At 39.0% G+C, this 21798-nt stretch overlaps 3 protein-coding genes and 1 long non-coding RNA gene across 4 annotated transcripts; 1 reads left to right on the forward strand and 3 right to left on the reverse strand.

The window, feature by feature from the left end:
* Positions 1–328: 328 nt before the first annotated feature.
* On the forward strand, positions 329–1953 carry LOC137018562 (uncharacterized). Its single transcript, XR_010894921.1, has 4 exons — positions 329–451; positions 547–595; positions 1147–1321; positions 1616–1953. It is a non-coding gene; the product is annotated as an uncharacterized lncRNA (long non-coding RNA).
* Positions 1954–2866: 913 nt separating this feature from the next.
* Positions 2867–3916, reverse strand: taar12j (trace amine associated receptor 12j). Its single transcript, XM_067383234.1, has one exon. It carries the CDS (start codon positions 3899–3901, stop codon positions 2867–2869), a length of 1035 nt encoding a protein of 344 aa, XP_067239335.1. The 5' UTR covers positions 3902–3916.
* An 8340-nt stretch (positions 3917–12256) lies between these two features.
* On the reverse strand, positions 12257–13297 carry LOC137018564 (trace amine-associated receptor 4-like). The gene has a single exon (XM_067383235.1). It carries the CDS (start codon positions 13280–13282, stop codon positions 12257–12259), a length of 1026 nt encoding a protein of 341 aa, XP_067239336.1. The 5' UTR covers positions 13283–13297.
* Positions 13298–16271: 2974 nt separating this feature from the next.
* LOC137018565 (trace amine-associated receptor 4-like) lies at positions 16272–17306 on the reverse strand. The gene has a single exon (XM_067383236.1). The coding sequence runs from the start codon at positions 17304–17306 to the stop codon at positions 16272–16274; it is 1035 nt and encodes a 344-aa protein (XP_067239337.1).
* Between the last annotated feature and the right edge of the window lie 4492 nt (positions 17307–21798).

Below are 21798 nucleotides of genomic sequence, written 5' to 3' on the forward strand. Positions count from 1 at the left end.
GGGATGCCAAAACAGCTGATGCCGGAGCAGGGTGAGCAGCTGCTTATATGCTCCAGGAGTTAATTGAAAGATTAGATGGGTTCACTCCTCCCGTAATTATGCTTAGGAACTTCACTTAAAGCAGGGGTGTCCAAACTCGATCCTGGAGGGCCACTGTCCTGCAGAGTTTAGCTCCAACTTGCCTCAACACACCTGCCTGGAAGTTTCTAATATGTCTAGTAGACCTTGATTAGCTGGTTCTGATGTGTTTAATTGGGGTTGGAGCTAAACTTTGCAGGACAGTGGTCCTCCAGGAGCAGGATTGGACACCCCTGACTTTAAGCATCTACTGACATTTGTCAGCGAGGGAACTGTAAAATTGGCATGGTTACAGTTCTTGAATCAAATAATATTGTCCATTGTTTGGCAACTATCCGGAGAAAGATCTTGTGCCTTCCCACATTAAAACCTTGTGAGTATGTTAAAAAGACATTCTGTAGAATAATTTACTACTAATAATATACTATCACAGCACAAAAGTGTTTTAAATTATATAAATGCTTACAGGTGTCGTATGGAGCAGGTGGAATCTTCATCAAGGTGTCTTGAAGCTTTGGTAAGGAAACTTTCATCAGAAACACCCACTTAAAGGGTTAGTTCACCCCAGAATGAAAAATTCTGTCATTAATTACTCAACCTCATGTCGTTCCACACCAGTAAGGTTTTCGTTCATCTTCAGAATGCTAATATTTTTGATGATAGAATGCTGTCAGATTTCCTTTCATTGACTGCCTTTGTCATCAAAAAGATCTTCATTTGTGTTCCAAAGATGAATGAAGGTCTTACGGGTGTGGAACGACATGAGGTTGAGTGATTAATGACAGAATTTTTCATTCTGAGGTGAACTAACCCTTTAAGTGGGTGTTTCTGATGTAAGTTTCAATTAAATCGATTAAACTGATCTAAATTATTACTTGTTGTTGTTGATTTTTTTTTTTAAATAACTCTTCTATTAGTGTTATTTTGGTGTGAAACCAGATTTTAAAGAACTTTTTATTGCTACAGGACCAAGATTAAACCTTGTCAAAATGCATTAAATCCAGATATAGACTTTTTTACTGAGAGTGTTGGAATCTTTGCAAAGATTAATTTTTTTTTTATTGACAGATCTGTTTCAGTACATATCTTCAAGATATCTCCCACCTACACACTGAATACGTCACTTCTGGGTCAAATTATAATCACACGATCTTTCTTCGTTAAACTGAATCTCATACCAGCTGTAAAAACAAGCATGCAAAACAAGGCTATACCAGGAGAGAAATTGTCTTAATCCACACAAGTAAGTATTTTGAATATTGCAGATAAAATAAATAAATAAATAAATGAAACTAATCAAATGTGTTTTTATTCTACTAGTTGCATAAAACCTGCATGAAAGCTTTTTCAATAAAAGTATTTAAATGTTGTTTTAATTACATTATTTGTGTTGAGTTTGAGTGTTAGTGTTGACACAATCATCAGAAACTTATAAAAACATTTTTGAATTATATTTACAGAAACAAATTGGTAAAAAAAAAAAAAAAAAAAAAAAAAAACTATTACGATCTATAACATGATCTCTCTCTTTCTCTAGGAAAACGACTTCCTGCACCTCACTCCATCTCTCAAAGAGATAGAAAAATTCTACCACCAACAACCATCACTTTTGGGCCAAGCCTTAACCTTATAATCTTTCTGTCACAATTATGCTTGTTTAACCAGTTTTGGTTTCGTTGTCAAGGGCTTATTTGCTCATCTTTGTTTCCTGTTTCCATTTGTTCTTATGTTCTCGTCTTTCAAGTTACAATGGTTATTTAGGTAACAATTTATCGATAGCAAAACTGGAAAAGTGACTGTGGCAAGAAGTGGAGTGAGTGTGAAATTAAGGAGTGTCTCTCTCACGCTTCATAACAGAAAGAAAGGCTAGCTTTGTGCAATCATTGAGTGCTCTGTAAACTTTGGTTTCTGATAAATCACTTCCAAGAAAAGAAGCTTGTGATTTTATTTATTTCCTTCTTATCGATTCATATGAAATGTTTCAGTACTGCAATGAAAATTAAGTAAATCCCATCAGATAATTTAGGTAGCTGTTGAGGTTTCTATCTTAATTTTATCCAATGCTATAAGGCTTTGTAAGCAGAAATATTTGTTTATTTTTTTATTTGCTTTTTTGATTCATTTCATTCTGGTTGGTCAGCATGCAGTTTATTTTGTAGCTTTGGTCCAGGAGATGATCCCAATCATATTGTTTTAATCAGTGGACAGAGAAAGATACTGTCATTGCATTCTTTTGTTTTAACAGATACTTTCAAAGTATCATATATATTCCGATCCACCAGATGGAGACAAAGACTGTTTTACATTTATAATTTGTAAAAATTTACTCTAAACAGCCAAAACATTAAAATCACTGACAGGTAAAGTGAATAACTTTGATTATAGGCCTATCATTACAATGGCACCTGTCGAGGGGTAAGACATATTAGGCAGCAAGGTGGTTAGTAACTATCAAGATTGGTGCAAGGAAGGACAACCAGTGATTTAGCATTATGGATCATGAAGACTAGCCCATCCAGTCATACTTTTGATTAAGTATCTGAATCAAAATAACACACTTCCCTTTGTTTTTCTCACCCAAAATCGATATTTCAATCTTGTCCTGATTCATTTTTAAAACAATACTGTCTAACATTTGGGATGGTTAAACTGGAGATGAAAATGCATGCCATATCAAATAATTTCTTACAATAGCATTAACATGTTTACATTTAATAAACAAAATTATAATTATTTATTAATAGATGGACTAGCATTAAAAGATGCATAAAAGGTAATATGACAATATTCATTGAAGTATCAAGGTGTTTGAGTCATTGAATCCACAGAGATAAGAGGATATGAGAATCTTAAAGGCCTTCTGAAAGCGAGGGTAGAAAAAACCATAGATCAAGGGGTTACAGGTGGAGTTAAAGTATCCAAACCAAACTAAAGCATCAAAAACATCACCAGGAGTCACAAAATTGAGGAAAGGATCAACAGCCGTGGCAGTAAAAAAAGGCAGCCAGCAGAGATAAAAAACACCCATAACAATGGCCAGAGTTTTAGCTGCTTTTCCTTCTCTTTGTGCAGAACTTTGGCTCTTCAACCCTCCTGCTGCCACAACAGTCACTCTTTCTGACATAACCTTTGCATGTTTTCTTGCAACATGGAAGATTTTCATATACAGAGAGGTCATGATCGTTCCGGGAAGGAAGAATGTGAGAACTGAGCAAATAAGACCCCACTGTTTGTTAAAAAACAGAACACAACTTCCCACACAGTAAACCTGCATGATAAACGACTCCAAGCCTATTTTGTTCACCCCTGAAAACACAATAGAAAAACTGTAGAGAAATGCAAACAGCCATGCGAAGGTAGTAAATACAGTCACAGTGTTGTTTGTGACCCTCATTTTGTACCTTAAAGGATCACAAATGGCCCAGTACCTGTCAACAGATATTAAGCTAAGATGTATCAAAGAAGAAATGCTGAAGGTCATGTCTAAACTAGAATGCACTTTACACACAACATCTCCCAGATACCAGCAGCCTTCAACAGATCGCACCATGCTGTACGGCATGACCAAAGAGCCCAGCAGACAATCGCTGGCAGCCAAAGAACGAACAATCAGATGAGTTGGAGACTGTAGATGTTTGAAGTGAAAGATGGAGATGATGATCAGCAGATTCCCAAAAACTGTTATGAGGATCATTAGCACCATGAAAGCATACATTGCCACTTTAAGGACAGTAAGACGATGAGCTCTTGGACAGGAGTCTGGCAGGAGTGGATAGCAGAGAAACACATTCTCAGAGTAAATGTCTGTTTCATTTGAGGTCATTACGAAGATATAAACTGATAGGCAGGATCAAAACACAATATTTCCTTTGTAAATGTAAAAAATAAAATCACACAGATATCATTGAAACTCTGAAGGGAATCAGTCAGATAGAGACCAAAAAACAAAGAAAATATACATTACATGCACATAAGAAACTACATATAGTCTATGGATTCAGCAGCTCCAATTGAGCTATATATATACTCAGGTTCTGAAACAGGTAACACCCTGAAGCTCATAAACATATTTGAATATGCTAACAGTGCTGCAGTAACTAATTGTAGTAAATGAGGTGCCACCAGGTGGAGACAAAATGACTATCTATCTATCTATCTATCTATCTATCTATCTATCTATCTATCTATCTATCTATCTATCTATCTATCTATCTATCTATCTATCTATCTATCTATCTATCTATCTATCTATCTATCTATCTATCTATCTATCTATCTATCTATCATGTCTGCAAAATGTAGTTACTCACCCAAAACATTTAATTCATGCTTCAAAACCTAGTTATTGTGTCAGTAAATTGGCCAATGCCACCAAAATAAAATGTCTTTTTAACATCGTGTTAGCCACACTGGTCAAAATATTTAGATGTTTTTTCACTATGGAAATATTTGTTATATACAAATTGCATGTGTTTTCTACTTTTTTGTTGACACTGTTTTCTGCACTATACAGGGTGCCAGTTTTATCTGAATGCCTTACACCTATCTTTATAGATACAGATTTCAGCAGTAGATAAAAATTTACTAGGAAAAGTCAATACTGTAGTAGTCTCAGCCTCAGGCATCACGCCCACAGACCGTTGGCTGAATGTCTGACGCATATGGCACACACAACAGGAAACACTTCAGGATTTTCGAAGTCGTCATTTGGTTGGTTGAATTCTACAGGATGTCCGGGAGACGCGTGTGTCGCGTTCTTTAACGCTCCTCCTGGAAACAAATGCTGTGACGTCAACTAAACTAAACGTCAACTAAACGCTGGATTTTCAAAAGTATGCAAAGTTCGCGGCTCCATTGTTGCACGTTCTTGAATGAATCATTATTAGATGCATGCTGGTCTCTTATTGTAGGGACATCAACTTTACATTTTCACGCCCCTAAACATGATGTGGAACAAAATGAACTGTGATTGGTTGTGTTACATGTCAGTCAAACGTCCTCTTGGGCGGTCCTTGGCCAATGAAAGCTGCGATGGAGACTAAAGCCTTGTTTCCACCAAAATTACCTGGAACTATTCATGCCAGGAACTTTTTTACCCCCAGACCTGTTGCTGTCTGCATTTTCATAGCGATCTAAAGTGCCATGAAGATTAAGTCCGGTGACGTACGACTGTGCGCAACTTTCCAGTTCCTGCTGGATTTCGTCCTCCACAACAAGCTTAATAAAGCCTGAAGCTTGTTGTCGGTCCATCTGTCATATTTTTAAACTCCAAAGTTGATTCGACTAGCAAATAACTCTTACTGCACACATCGCAACAGACTTTTAAAAATGGTGGTTGAAATAAAATGCTGCGTGGAGTCAACCAATCAGCATGTTCAGCACCCAAGTCCCACCCCTAAAAGTTCCTGAACTTTGAAAAAGTACTACCTTGTGGGCAGGGACATTTTGAGGGGAGAATAACTTTATTTAGACCCTGGTTCCTGCGGTCGAAACACACAGAGTACCACCCCAAAGTCATTAGTTCCTGGGGAAAGTTCCTGCGGTGGAAACAGGGCTTAATACTGTATTACTACATAAAAACAAAATGGAATTTTGGTCACACTTTATATAGGTGTCCTTATCGACTATGTATTTACATAAAAAATAAGTTCAGTGTACTTATTGTGTTCATATTGTATTGCAAAACACTTAGCGCTGCTATTGAGGTGGATACTGGTAGGTTAGTGACAGGTCTGGTGGTATGGGTAGGTTTAAGGCTGGGTTAAAGAGTTGGTTCACCCAAAAATTAAAATAATGCCATTTATTACTCACCCTCATGTCGTTCTACACCCGTAAGACCTTCGTTCATCTTCAGAATACAAATTAAGACATTTTTGATAAAATCCGATGGCTCAGTGAGACCTGCATTGAGAGCAAAGTCACTGTCTCATCTTAAGATCCATAAAGCTACTAAAAACATATTTAAAACAGTTCATGTGACTCCAGTGGTTCAACCTTAATATTATAAAGCAACGAGAATACTTTTTGTGTGTAAAAAAACAAAAAACAAAATTCAACAATAAAAAAAACGTTCAACAATATCTAGTGATGGCTTATTTCAACGTGATCTCATGAGAATACGTGTGTATTTTTACGTGAAGTGTGGTTCTACCACACGTACATTTACTAATGTTTTCATACACACAAAAACGTACAACATTGACGTATTTATAGCACTAAAGCGTACAAATACTTACGTATTAGCATCTTATAAAACGTAAATCATCTAACGTAAAGTGTGAATGTATATGAATTACCATGTATTAATATTAAAATCGTGGCTTTAATGATTCAAATATGTTGTGTTCAATTGTCATATCAATACATGTATTTAGTTGAACTGCTTGAAAGCAGTTTACTCAGATTGCAAATAACATAACTCGTTTCGGGGGATTAACGTTACATAATGTTAAACGAGACTACACTTTGAAACCTTAAAATGAATAACATTTCTATAATCGTTTTGTAATATTTTGCTGTGCGATTTTTTTCCTATGCAGTGACTGACAATACAACCATAAGATACACCAAAGCACAACATAAATTAACAAATCACACCCATTTTATTTGTTTGCTGTATTAGAATCCATATGTTTGCGAGGAACAGATACAAATTCAGCCCTTTATCTGTCGATTTTCACCTTCATTCTCAGCAACAGCGACCGTCACAGTCAAAGCCCGCGCACGTTATGATTCAAATTTAAAAAATAGCGCCAGTGCGCCTGCGCCACCCTCAAGAAGCGTTACGACATGGTTTACGGCACTGATATCGAACGCTCATTGGTTCTCACCTGCTTCGTCGCAGATTGCGATATGCCGTGTTTCAGTGGATTGACATTTGAAATGAGTGCGCGCCTTGACGGAGAGAAAAACAGATTCATAATTTCACGGATTAATAAATTATATTCTGCTCTGTACAATATAAAAACTATTACGTTACCGCCAGAGAGGACTGCGACTGAAACTCATCATCATTTTAACTTTTGGTACCACTTTTGACATATTTGCAAAAAATAAATGATTGTGATTAACGTTACGCTTGAAGGTCTGTTTTTCATTTATTAACAGTATGTAGTTTTAAGAAATTGTTATGGGTAGGTTTAGGGGCAGGTGTAGGATAAGTGGCTCAAAATATTGTTTTAATGTCATATTTTTACTAAAATTGTCATTTTCCTACACATTTCTGTCCATTATGATTTAGGCCTATTCTTTTAACATTATGTATAAAATGGGTAGGTTTAGGTTCGGGGTGGGGTGGGGTTTAGGGATATTACATTCATCTAAAAATGTTAAAAAGGGAACATTTTATATATATTTTATACATATATTTTTATGACATGAAAGATTCGTAAATATTTTATTCGCAGTAAAAACATAAGTATGTTTACGTTTTGGTGCCATAATTACGTCAGTATTTGTACGTTTTAGCACCATTCAAAACGTACAAATATGTACGTGTCTTTGTGTCTTTTAAAGTTACGTATTAATAACTACGTATTAACAATGATGTTATGGTATGGTGGTGTAGAGATGAGGCTGATACGGATTTCCACAATAATATTACACTTTAATGAACACAGGCGAGGAGAAACCAACATACACATGTAAATAACATTCTAACATTCAAGACGGACCAGGAGTGAAGGGAGTGAGTGCAATATAAAGGGAGTGCTAACAATAGAGTCCAGGTGCAGGTGATGAGTGATGATGAGGAACTGACGAGGGAAGTGAGTGCAGGTGTGGAGAACAGGAGGATTCTGGGAAATGGAGTCCAGGGAAACAAGGGATCTGTAACAGTACCTCCCCCTCCCGGTAGGCGCGTCCTCGCGCCGTAGATGTAACAACCGGGAGGGGGGCGGGCGCCCTGGAGACCTCAAACCGGAGCAGGGGGAGGAGTAGACTGGAGTGGAGGTCTCCAGGGCAGGTCCAAAAACCATGGTGGGTCAGGAGCCGTGGGCAGCCATGGTGGATCAGGAGCCGAAGGCGGCCATGGAGGGTCAGGGGCTGAAGGCGGCCATGGCGGGTCAGGAGCCGTGGGCAGCCATGGAGGGTCAGGAGCCGTGGGCAGCCATGGAGGGTCAGGAGCCGTGGGCAGCCATGGAGGGTCAGGAGCCGTGGGCAGCCATGGAGGGTCAGGAGCCGTGGGCAGCCATGGTGGATCAGGAGCCGAAGGCGGCCATGGAGGGTCAGGAGCCGTGGGCAGCCATGGCGGGTCAGGTGCAGCGGGCAGACATGCAGCGGGCAGACATGGCGGGTCAGGTGCAGCGGGCAGACATGGCGGGTCAGGTGCAGCGGTCAAGCCCAGTCGGCGCAGAAGGACCGGCGGGAGATGGCGGAATCCATGGCTCCGCTGACCGAAGCGCAGCCGGGGCTCCAGAAGGCCGCAGTTGAACACAGACGACAGACAACAAAGTGAACACCAGGGGGAGTGAGGAAGCCAACTGGAAGCGAGGGACGGAGCGGAGACGGAGGAGTGCAGTCCAGAGGGGAAGGCAGGCTGACGAGGGACCAAGGTGTGAACGGGGGCAGGATGGAGACTTGTGAGGCTGGAGGACTGATGGGCCATGGTGGAGACGAGGGAGGTTGGAGCCAGGGTGTAGGTAATCGCCCAGAGGTCCGAGGTGGAGATCTGGGCGAGGGGGCTTGAGGTGGAGGTTCTGTGTAAACATAACAGGATGGAGGTGGGAGAGGGAGGGAAAATAGTCTTTGGGCTGGAGGGTTCAGACACACAGTTCATAGGAGCAGCTGGCTCGGCGGCGGAGACTGGCGCGGCGGAGACTGGCGCGGCTTGCTCGGCGGCGGAGACTGGCGCGGCTTGCTCGGCGGCGGAGACTGGCGCGGCTTGCTCGGCGGCGGAGACTGGCGCGGCTTGCTCGGCGGCGGAGACTGGCGCTGCTTGCTCGGCGGCGGAGACTGGCGCTGCTTGCTCGGCGGCGGAGACTGGCGCTGCTTGCTCGGCGGCGGAGACTGGCGCTGCTTGCTCGGCGGCGGAGACTGGAGAACTTGGCTCGGCGGAGACTGGAGAACTTGGCTCGGAGGAGACTGGGGTTGAGGGCCATTTCATCCCCTCAAATACAATTAAAATCCCCACAGGCACTGGAGCTGGCTCTGTGGGGACTGGAGCTGGCTCTGGAGATACTGGAGCGGGCTCTGGAGATACTGGAGCGGGCTCTGGAGACACTGGAGCGGGCTCTGGAGACACTGGAGCGGGCTCTGGAGACACTGGAGCGGGCTCTGGAGACACTGGAGCGGGCTCTGGAGACACTGGAGCGCAGGAGACTGGAGAGCGCTCGCCCTTCTTCCTCTTCCTCCGTTTACTGGGCCCAGTAGAGGTATGTGGGTCCAGCATGGGAGTTTGCTGGAGGGGTATGCGGAGGAAGACGGAGGTTGACTGACTGGCCCGGCCAACCGTGTTTCTGGATGGACTGGACGACAACACTTATCCTGAACCTCATCTACAAAGAATTTGGAGCCATTTAACCACAAAATTAAATTGATAGTTTCGCTTAAGGAGAAACAAAAAACAGGTTCATCAAAACGGATAGTGTCGTCATCCAATCCATCCAAAAACAGGGAGATCAAAACTGCTTCAGGCCAGTCAGACAAATAAGCAAGCTCAACGAACTCCTCCACATACCTCTCCAGCGAACGTCCTACCTGCAGGAGCCCGATAAGGCGATCGCTTGCTGTCATGGTGAGAGGCGTTGGAGGAGCTGGATCCAGGGAGCCGGGGAAAGTCTCCATTTTTTTTTTTTTGTGGAAATCCACCGTCTTTGGTCCGTCTTTCTGTTATGGTATGGTGGTGTAGAGATGAGGCTGATACGGATTTCCACAATAATATTACACTTTAATGAACACAGGCGAGGAGAAACCAACATACACATGTAAATAACATTCTAACATTCAAGACGGACCAGGAGTGAAGGGAGTGAGTGCAATATAAAGGGAGTGCTAACAATAGAGTCCAGGTGCAGGTGATGAGTGATGATGAGGAACTGACGAGGGAAGTGAGTGCAGGTGTGGAGAACCGGAGGATTCTGGGAAATGGAGTCCAGGGAAACAAGGGATCTGTAACAAATGAGACCAGGCTGCTTATTTCAACACACTGCATTGAAGCTTCACAAATCTTTTATTTCGAGTCAGTGGTTCAGATTGCTTATCAAACTGCTGAAATCACATGACTTTGGGGATCCGAATCACTGATTCGAAACAAAAGATTTGTGAAGCTTCAATGCAGTTTTTTGAAATCGGCCATTAATAGATATTGTTGAAAAGTCATTATTTTGTTTTTGTTGGTGCACAAAAAGTATTCTTGTCGCTTCATAACATTAAGGTTGAACCACTGTAGTCACATGAACTGTTTCAAATATGTCTTTAGTAGCTTTCTGGGCATCTGAAAGTGTTAATCATTTTGTTGGCAATGAAGGCCTCACTGAACCATCGAATTTTATCAAAAATATCTTAATTTGTGCTCCGAAGATGAACGAAGGTCTTACAGGTGTGGAACGACATGAGGGTGAGTAATTAATGACAGAATTTTCATTTTTGGGTGAACTAACCCTTTAAGGGGTAATGGAAGGCTCAACAGTGTAATTACAGCTGTATTTTTGTTTTTAATAAGTAAAATGTAAAAACATGAATGTGCACTGTATCAAATAATTCATTTACAGTGAACAGTACAAAGTAGTTAAAGACATCTACTATAAAGTGGGACCAAACATTTTTATACAGCACATTTATTTTTGAAGAAATGCGTTACATGTAAACTGAAAATTCACAGTTCCTTGTTCATTTTACATATTCTCTTACAGTATATCCTCCCCTAACACCACATGTTCTTACATATCTTCCTATTGCTCTTTCAAGACATGCAACTGTGTATTTTCAGTTTACATGTAACACATTTCTACAAAAATAAACTGCTGTTGATGTTTAGGGATTTAGACGTTCCTGCATGTTCAAAAATGGTAGTGATTGATTGTGCTGATAAAACTCCATAAGGCCTACTTCACTCTAAAAAATGCTGGGTTAAAAACAACCCAAGTTGGGTTAAATATGGACAAACCCAGCAGGTTGGGTTAAAGGGCACCTATTATGCCCTCTTTCACAAGATGTATTATAAGTCTCTGGTCTGGTCAAGTTTCAGTTTATAATACCTCACAAATTTGCCCCTATTTGGAGGTGAGCAAAAACATGCCTTTTACTATATTACTATATTGCTGGCTAAAAAAATAAATCCAAAATTGGTTGAAAAAAATGGCTGGGTGAAAACAACCCAATCCCTGGGTTTGTCCATATTTAACCCAGCAGTTTTTAGAGTATTCCAAACTTGATTGGTAAGATTGTGATTCTTATTTCATTACAATGGCAAGCCATTTCAGAAGACATTATTCCACTTTATAGATATTTAAGGAATGAATATACATGCATGTCTGACAGATTTTGATAACTGAATGGATCATTTTGCATGTAGAGGCTCACATGATGAAAGAATCCGAATTTGTGAGGTATTATAAATGTTTAGAAGTTGTAAAAGAGTTATGAGAATCAACTCATCAGTTTGGATCAACAAACCATGTTAGATGTTGTGCAAATTGTACTTATTCTTTTGCACACATGTGCCAAAACACATGCACATTGCTTAAATCAATAAGAAATCCAAATCTGATGTTGAAACTAATTGTTCAGAGACCTGAACTTGTTGTTTTGCGGAAAAAAAAAGTCTCATTCGAGAACTGAGCCAAAGCGATTGAGAAAAAACTGTAATACAGTTTGGGATAAAAGAGATGGGATAGTTACTGATGAATACTTATAGACAGAATTCTGAAAACAGAATTTTTCAATAACAATTTTTTTAGATTAAAAGGTGAATAAAAAGTAAGTCTTACCTAATATTAAGCATTTAAATAACTCCAATGTTAAATAATAAAAAATAAAAAAATGTTCACATGTCATTGTGAACAAATATGTTCAGATCCTAAATCAAAATAGCACACTTAAAAAGTACCCTTTATAAGTATTCCAATAATGTCTTTCTTTCAGATGGTTAGTCTTTTTTTATGGAGATTTTCAGAGAAAATGAATGCCAGGCCAAATAATGTCTTACAATAGCATTAACATGTAATAAACAAAGCTAAATTCATTCAAGTATCAAGGTGCTTGAGCCACAGATAAAAGTGGATATGAGAGTCTTGAAGGCCTTCTGAAAGCGAGGGTAGAAAAAACCATAGATCAAGGGGTTACAGGTGGAGTTAAAGTATCCGAACCAAACCAAAGCATCAAAAACATCAACAGGAGTCGCAAAGTTGATAAAAGGATCAACAGCAGTGGCGGTAAAAAAAGGCAGCCAGCAGAGATAAAAAACACCCATGACAATGGCCAGAGTTTTAGCTGCTTTTCCTTCTCTCTGAGCAGAGCTTTGGCTCTTCAACCCTCCTGCTGCTGGCACAATCGCTCTTTCTGACATAACCATCTCATGTTTTCTTGCAACATGTAAGATTTTCATATACACAGAGCTCATGGTCGTCACAGGAAGGAAGAATGTGAGAACTGAGCAAATAAGACCCCACTGTTTGTTAAAAAACAGAACACAACTTCCCACACAGTAAACCTGCATGATAAACGACTCCAAGCCAATTGTGTTCACCCCTGAAAACACAATAGAAAAACTGTAGAGAAATGCAAACATCCATGCGAAGGTACTAAATACAGCCACAGTGTTGTTTGTGACCCTCATTTTGTACCTTAAAGGATCACAAATGGCCCAGTACCTGTCAACAGATATTAAACCGAGATGCATTTTAGAAGAAATGCTGAAGGTCATGTCTAAACTAGAATGCACTTTACACACAACATCTCCCAAATACCAGCAGCCTTCAACAGATCGCACCATGCTGTACGGCATGACCAAAGAGCCCAGCAGACAATCACAAGCTGCCAGAGATTGAACGATCATATGTGTTGGAGACTGTAGCTGTTTAAAGTGAGAGATGGAGATTACGATGAGCAGATTCCCAAAAACTGTTACGAGGATCATCAGCACCATGAAAGCATACATTGCCACTTTAAGGACAGTAAGACGATGAGCTCTTGGACAGGAGTCTGGCAGGAGTGGATAGCAGAGAAACACATTCTCAGAGTAAATGTCTGTTTCATTTGAGGTCATTACGAAGATATAAACTGATAGGCAGGATCAAAACACAATATTTCCTTTGTAAATGTAAAAAATAAAATCACACAGATATCATTGAAACTCTGAAGGGAATCAGTCATATAGAGATCAAAAAACAAAGAAAATATACAGTACATGCACATAAGAAACTACATATAGTCAATGGATTCAGCAGCTCAGTTTGAGTTATATACACTCAGGTTCTGAAACAGGTAACACCCTGAAGCTCATAAACATATTTGAATATGCTAACAGTGCTGCAGTAACTAATTGTAGTAAATGAGGTTCCACCAGGTGGCAACTATCTATCTATCTATCTATCTATCTATCTATCTATCTATCTATCTATCTATCTATCTATCTATCTATCTATCTATCTATCTATCTATCTATCTATCTATCTATCTATCTATCTATCTATCTATCTATCTATCTATCTATCTATCTATCTATCTATCTATCTATCTATCTATCTATCTATCTATCTACCTACCTACCTATCTATCTGTCTGTCTGTCTGTCAATCTATCGACAAAATTTTATTCTCCATGTTTTTCACTTCCCAAAGAAAATGACTGAGCAAAAGCAAAACTGAGGTAAGCGATTTTAAAGACAAGATAATATTTTGGTTCACCTCAAAATCAGTTTCATCAAGCCAGGCTTAAGAAGTAGCCTGATTATGAAATACTGTAATATGCAGTGGGATTTGGATTTTGGAATGTGAATTGGTATATATTAACATGAAATCACATTGTAATTTAATGTCAATATGACATATGCTGGTATATTATTAATAATGTCCCCCTCTTTTCATTTTGTAGAATGTAAGTTTCAACTACATAATTTTCTCTGGCAATATAGACTGCTGCAGTCATTATTTTAGTAGGCCAACCTGGAAGTTCCCTCGACACCCAATATGATATTTCCATTGGCTTTTGGATTATTGCAGAAAATGAGCTCTGTGACCAAAACAACTTTATGATTCGTGTTTTATTCATCATGATAATCTTCATTCATCACAAATAAACAGAACTTTTATGAATTTTGAAGCCTAAATACAATCGGCAGAAGTCAAAAGCCAAACGTCGGCCATAAACAAACTACACCACGGACACATGACTGCAGCATCACCATCACTAAACTTCCGACAACTCTTTCAGTCTATGTTTAAAAACAAAGAGTGTGAAGATAGCAAGAGTGTGATTATAAACACAACGAGGCTGTGAAAGTGGAGTAGTGTGTAGATGAGTCTTCCTGTTCGACCTGATGTCCCTGACAACCTCTGTAGTCCCATTTAGACACTTGTAAGCAAACCCTCTTTTACAAGATGTAAAAAAAAAAAGCTGTAACAAATAACAAGAGGGTATTACTGATGTGTTTTGTATTGTAGAATAAAATGTGCGAATATCTAGAGCTTGTACTCACCACAGACCTTATTTCAAGCATTTAAACAAAAACATGTTGACTTCAGGACAATGGAACCAGAAGTGCTAAAATGCTAACTCGTTTCTGGATTTTGGCCTACAAAAATACGTCATCCTTGCAGCACTCGATAACTTTATGATGATAATACACAGACACGTCAGAAAAAGTGCTTGAATCAAGAATTATTTATCTGAATTAGTAGGCTTACACTATTAAATACGGTTGTTTAAACTCTTCAAATGTTTAAATGTAGTTTGACTTCAAGGCACATATAGGCTGTGCTGGTTTTAAACATTTGACACAGGAGACCCAAGTTTAAATGCTGCTCGAGCCTCAAATTCATTTGAATTACTTACACCAAAACAAGTCCTTAAAAATAAACTATGTTGAAAATGTTTTCTCAGTTTAGTTAAGTTCATTAAATGTTTTATTCGGATAGAGTCCTTCTATAAACCCACAAAATGCCAGTCAAGGAACTGATTTTGGTGCACCATGGTTTATTTTAACTAGATGAATTTAATATTATATTCTATATGAATGTATAATGTAAAATGGTTAGGTTTTTCTCTCAAAATGAAAAGTAAGCATTCACCGTAATCTCATGAAACTAACAATTTGAAAATTAAGTTTAATATAGTTGTCTCACTGAATAACATTGTTGTCGTTGTGATACATCAGCTGCCCATTTGTACTGTATATATAGCCTACATATAAATAATTGTGTGCATTATGTGAAGAACCTTTCCTTTGATCTTAACCTCTTTCCATCTGGTATACACAGAACACTTTGAAACCCGTTATTTAAAACTCATTATCAGATATATATTGGTGAATTAACATTTTGCTGCAATTGCTCCCAATGTTTGATCCTCCATAAACGTCACTCAATCATAATGTACACACACACGATGCAAAAAGTTATGATGCAATGTTTGTGTTTAGTCTGCAACAGTACCCAGGAGACTTATTATCATTTCTCACTCTTAATGACAGTGTGACTCTCAAAGGCTCTCACCGCTGAAAGTCATTTGTCCAGTTTTATGATGAAACAGGTTCCAGAGTGGTTAACTGTCACATCTCACATCAAATCAACCCATTATCCTTACAGATACAGATAAAGTATTACTAGTCATTAGCTTATTAGCATAAGTTTTTATTCTTTATATGGAAGACACTTTTGATTGTGTGTGTAGAAGTAAAATGTAAAATAACTTTTACATTTTACATCTATTTTAGAAACTATGGTTGATATATTGGTAATGGTCATTGATTTACATTTGCTTCCATCTAAATCATTAGAAAAGACTGAAAGATCCTTCAGTAGGCTTATGACAGGCCAAAAATACATTTTATTGGGAGTTCAAGAAAACTTATATAAGCAAAAGTTTTAATCATACTTGGACTAGTGGGTAATACAAATACAATTAAATCTTCACTCTAACGGATGAAAATTACAATATTATTATTAAACCTGCACAAGTGCAAAAAGTTATTATAAATGTATATATACACATTTATATATAATTCAATGTCTAATAAAGGTTATATAATTTCATATTCATTCAAATGTCAAGGTGTGTGACTCATTGATGCCACAGATATAAGTGGATATGAGAGTCTTAAAGGCCTTCTGAAAGCGAGGGTAGAAGAAACCATAGATCAAGGGGTTACAGGTGGAGTTAAAGTATCCAAACCAAACTAAAGCATCAAAAACATCACCAGGAGTCACAAAATTAAGGAAAGGGTCAATAGCAGTGGCAGTAAAAAAAGGCAGCCAGCAGAGATAAAAAACACCCATAACAATGGCCAGAGTTTTAGCTGCTTTTCTCTCTCTTTGTGAAGAGGTTTGGCAATTACCGCCTACACTGGGGGCAACGGACACTTTCTCTGACAGAACCTTTGCATGTTTTTTCACAACACTGAAAATGCTCAAGTACAGAGAGCTCATGATAGTTCCTGGGATTAGGAATACAAAAAGTGCACAAATTAAGCCCCATTCTTTGTTAAAAAATAGAACACAGCCACCAAAACATGAAATCTGCAATATGAGTTCTTCCAAACCAATGTTGTTTACCCCTGAAAACACAACAGAGAAGCTGTATACAAATGAAAACAGCCATGTGAAGACAATAAATACAGCCACAGTGCTGTTTGTGACTCTCATTTTATACCTTAAAGGATCACAAATGGCCCAGTACCTGTCAATAGCTATTAAACTGAGATGCAGTATGGAAGAGATACTGAAAGTCATGTCCAAACTAGAATGCACTTTACACACAACGTCTCCCAGATACCAGCAGCCTTCAACAGATCGCACCATGCTGTACGGCATGACCAAAGAGCCCAGCAGACAATCACAAGCTGCCAGAGACTGAACGATCATGTGAGTTGGAGACTGCAAATGTTTGAAGTGAGAGATGGAGATGATGATCAGCAGATTCCCAAAAACTGTTGTGAGGATCATCAGCACCATGAAAGCATACATTGCCACTTTAAGGACAGTAAGACGATGAGCTCTTGGACAGGAGTCTGGCAGGAGTGGATAGCAGAGAAACACATTCTCAGAGTAAATGTCTGTTTCATTTGAAATCATCACGTCTGCCCCAGATAATGACTTATATGCAGGAATAAAATACAGTATTAATTTGGTAAATGTAAAAAGACACAAAAATTGACCAAATTGAGCTCAGAATTACTTCATAAATAATGATACGGTAAAGACAAATATCCAAAGAAAGATGAATATAAATACAGTACATGCCCACACAATATAGACTAATTTGTTAACTGGACTCAGAGCAGTTCAGTCTTGTTCATATATACTCTCAGATTTGAGGTAACCCCGCTACATCTGTAACCCATAGTTACAAAAACAACATGAACTCAAGAGATTATAATGAAAATAAAAAACTACTTCCCTGTTTCTGTCCTGTAATGGAGGTTAAGGTTGCCCCCTAGCTCCTGAAAGATATTACTAAATGGGGTTGGGGCTACTGTGCCTTAAACATTTTTATTTATTGGTTTAAAGAGTATTAAAATAGGCATTATTCATTAAATTATTTATATCATTGTAGTATTGGAGTGACCACTAGACTCTCCCTCTCACACACACACACACACACATACCTACTTAACTACAATGTGAGGACGTATGACTGGATACCCTACCTTTAGGGACTACCCTTTCTGAAGGGTCTAGAGACTAAAGAAAGACATCACTGCGCTTCTGGAGAAGCCCTTATTACAGATATCACTTGATTTTATCAATAAAACACTTCCTTAAAGACCTGACACTTTACCTTCACATTGGGGACAGTATTTTATATGTCCAATTTGGGGACATACACAAACTCTGATCTAGTCATCCTTTGAGGACTGTGGAGATACACAGACTCTGGTTAAGGTACACTTTCAGGACTTTGTTGTAACTTGTAATTTTGTAAGTTATTTATCCTAAGAAGACACAGAAGTGTAATATTACAATTCAAAGTTTCAATACTGGGTACTGGAATCAAGCTAGAGCAGAGAAACTAGTGTGAGAGACTAAACTGGGCTTTTTAACTTCTTCAAGAGCACTGAAAATGGGTAGCATACATTTTCATTTGATTTGCAAGCTTGAGATCGAGTGCCTTTGGATTGCTCAGTTGGGAAATGACAATTAACATTCAGAAATATTATTGATTCGACTGTATTGACTATCAGAGAACAAAAGATGAACTGAATTAAGCTGAATAATGACATTATTGTCTTCTGCAGAACTGTTTTACAACTCAAATATAAGTCATGTCAATTGTTACAATTTGCAACAGTTATTTTAAGGTGTTTTGAAGTTAACTGTATAGTATAACACACTTTAGAAATAAAGTTGTCTTGACTTCAAGGCAGAGAACACTTCCCTGACCACTGCCTGCATCCCTCTAGTTTATTTAGTATTGACTGCAAATAATCATTACCCCAAAAACATCCTTAGATGTTTTCCTCACCAGAGTCATCTCTGGCTACTCACTGGGGCCTTAAGACATTAGGCATGTTTTCTGCAAAATGTAATAATAGTCAAAAAACTATATGAATAAAAATAGTGATACACACACTCCGATAAAATGACTCTTTGGGGACTCTAGTGATACACACACTCCGATAAAATGACTCTTTGAGGACTCTAGTCATACACACACTCCGATAAAATGACTCTTTGAGGACTCTAGTCATACACACACTCCGATAAAATGACTCTTTGGGGACTCTAGTGATACACACACTACGATAAAATGACTCTTTGGGGACTCTAGTGATACACACACTCCGATAAAATGACTCTTTGAGGACTCTAGTCATACACACACTCCGATAAAATGACTCTTTGAGGACTCTAGTCATACACACACTCCGATAAAATGACTCTTTGGGGACTCTAGTGATACACACACTACGATAAAATGACTCTTTGGGGACTCTAGTGATACACACACTCCGATAAAATGACTCTTTGAGGACTCTAGTCATACACACACTCCGATAAAATGACTCTTTGAGGACTCTAGTCATACACACACTACGATAAAATGACTCTTTGGGGACTCTAGTGATACACACACTCCGATAAAATGACTCTTTGGGGACTCTAGTGATACACACACTCCGATAAAATGACTCTTTGGGGACTCTAGTCATACACACACTCCGATAAAATGACTCTTTGGGGACTCTAGTGATACACACACTCCGATAAAATGACTCTTTGGGGACTCTAGTGATACACACACTCCGATAAAATGACTCTTTGGGGACTCTAGTGATACACACAATCCCATAAAATGACTCTTTGGGGACTCTAGTGATACACACACTCCGATAAAATGACTCTTTGGGGACTCTAGTGATACACACAATCCGATAAAATGACTCTTTGGGGACTCTAGTGATACACACACTCCGATAAAATGACTCTTTGGGGACTCTAGTGATACACACAATCCCATAAAATGACTCTTTGGGGACTCTAGTGATATACACAATCCCATAAAATGACTCTTTGAGGACTCTAGTGATACACACACTCCGATAAAATGACTCTTTGGGGACTCTAGTGATACACACAATCCGATAAAATGACTCTTTGGGGACTCTAGTGAGACACACAATCCGATAAAATGACTCTTTGGGGACTCTAGTGATACACACACTCCGATAAAATGACTCTTTGGGGACTCTAGTCATACACACACTCCGATAAAATGACTCTTTGGGGACTCTAGTGATACACACACTCCGATAAAATGACTCTTTGGGGACTCTAGTGAGACAAACTGATTAAATGAGTCTTTAATATTAACAATATCAACACATTGTGGAGAATAACAGAAATTCAAAAAGATTAGAAAAAAAAACAATTTACAAAGGACAACGATGCAAATGCAAAACTGGCACTAACTTGGAGGCTTCCGTACTTCCTCCATTCATCAGTCTTTAAATTCTCTCTAACTTCCTCCTTTACCTTCACCCTCCTCCTTCCCTTTACATTCACTCGCTCTTTTCATCCCCTTTACATTCGCTCCTCCCTCTTTTCACAACCTTTACATTCGCTCCTCCCTCTTTTCATCCCCTTTACATTCGCTCCTCCCTCTTTTCACAACCTTTACATTCGCTCCTCCCTCTTTTCACAACCTTTACATTCGCTCCTCCCTCTTTTCATCCCCTTTACATTCGCTCCTCCCTCTTTTCATCCCCTTTACATTCGCTCCTCCCTCTTTTCATCCCCTTTACATTCGCTCCTCCCTCTTTCACAACCTTTACATTAGCTCCTCCCTCTTTTCATCCCCTTTACATTCGCTCCTCCCTCTTTTCCACAACCTTTACATTCGCTCCTCCCTCTTTTCACAACCTTTACATTCACTCCTCCCTCTTTTCATCCCCTTTACATTCGCTCCTCCCTCTTTTCACAACCTTTACATTCGCTCCTCCCTCTTTTCACAACCTTTACATTCACTCCTCCCTCTTTTCATCCCCTTTACATTCGCTCCTCCCTCTTTTCACCTTTTCATTCGCTCCTCCCTCTTTCACCTTTACATTCGCTCCTCCCCCTTATCCCCTTTACCTCAACAATGAAAACGGAACATTGAAAATAGGGCTGGGCGATATATCGTATGCGATTGTCACGTGCATTTCGTCAGTAAAGCCGGTTCCCTGATTACCACTAAATCGCCATCACCTGCTTTCAAATGGAGCGCCATTTAATAGACAGAGCCGTAGATCTCTGTCTAGCTTCGCAATATCGCCTTCATTTTCGAAGGCGATTCTTCTGCAAAAAGGAACGCTATATTGCGTAGCTTGTCAGTGATCTACGGCTCTGCCTATTAAATGCCGCTCCATTTGAAAGCAGGTGATGGCGATTTAGTGGTAATCAGGGAACCGGCTTTACTGACGAAATGCGCGTGACAATCGCATACGATATATCGCCCAGCCCTAATTGAAAAAGAACTATTCTTTCTTCATTAGCGTTCTTATACTCTGTCTTTCTTGATGTAAAATATATTTATAAGAGCTAATATGGGATTATTTTACTTGGGATAAATGGTACAGATTAAAGAAAAGTATTTTTGATTAGTTTATGCAACATCGCAGTACAGTCTTCTGCTAACAACTTTAATGTACAGCATTTTCAATGAGCTGGTCACTAGTTGAGCCACTCTCTTCACACAAATAATACTTTTAACACTTTCCACATCATATTATATTTTTACAGTATTATTATATTTTTATATATATATATATATATATATATATTTTTTTTTTTTTTTTTTTTTTTTTTTTTTTTACAGTAAAGAAGTTATAAAAGGCACTGAAGTGTTTTTGTGTTTGTGCCTCCTCACAAACCACCCTTTCTTTTAAGAGTCGTGATCCTGTTCCGCACATAATTTTTCACACCAGTCCATGTTCGCTGCTTCAAAGCTTCTGGCTCTGCGTGAATGCATCTTTCACAGTCTTGCTTACCAGGAAATTTGCATGTCTTGATGAACTCCATCATGTGTCTCTCTACTGCTTTTACCTCATTGTCCTCCCATTTCTTTTTTGGAGCATTTGAAGAA

This window comes from Chanodichthys erythropterus, chromosome 4 (genome assembly GCF_024489055.1).
Source record: "Chanodichthys erythropterus isolate Z2021 chromosome 4, ASM2448905v1, whole genome shotgun sequence".
NCBI classification, from domain to species: Eukaryota; Metazoa; Chordata; class Actinopteri; order Cypriniformes; family Xenocyprididae; genus Chanodichthys; species Chanodichthys erythropterus.

Coding starts and splice junctions, on each gene's coding strand:
- LOC137018565 (XM_067383236.1), bottom strand. CDS start 17,306: ATGATTTCAAATGAAACAGACATTTACTCTGAGAATGTGTTTCTCTGC.
- LOC137018564 (XM_067383235.1), bottom strand. CDS start 13,282: ATGACCTCAAATGAAACAGACATTTACTCTGAGAATGTGTTTCTCTGC.
- taar12j (XM_067383234.1), bottom strand. CDS start 3,901: ATGACCTCAAATGAAACAGACATTTACTCTGAGAATGTGTTTCTCTGC.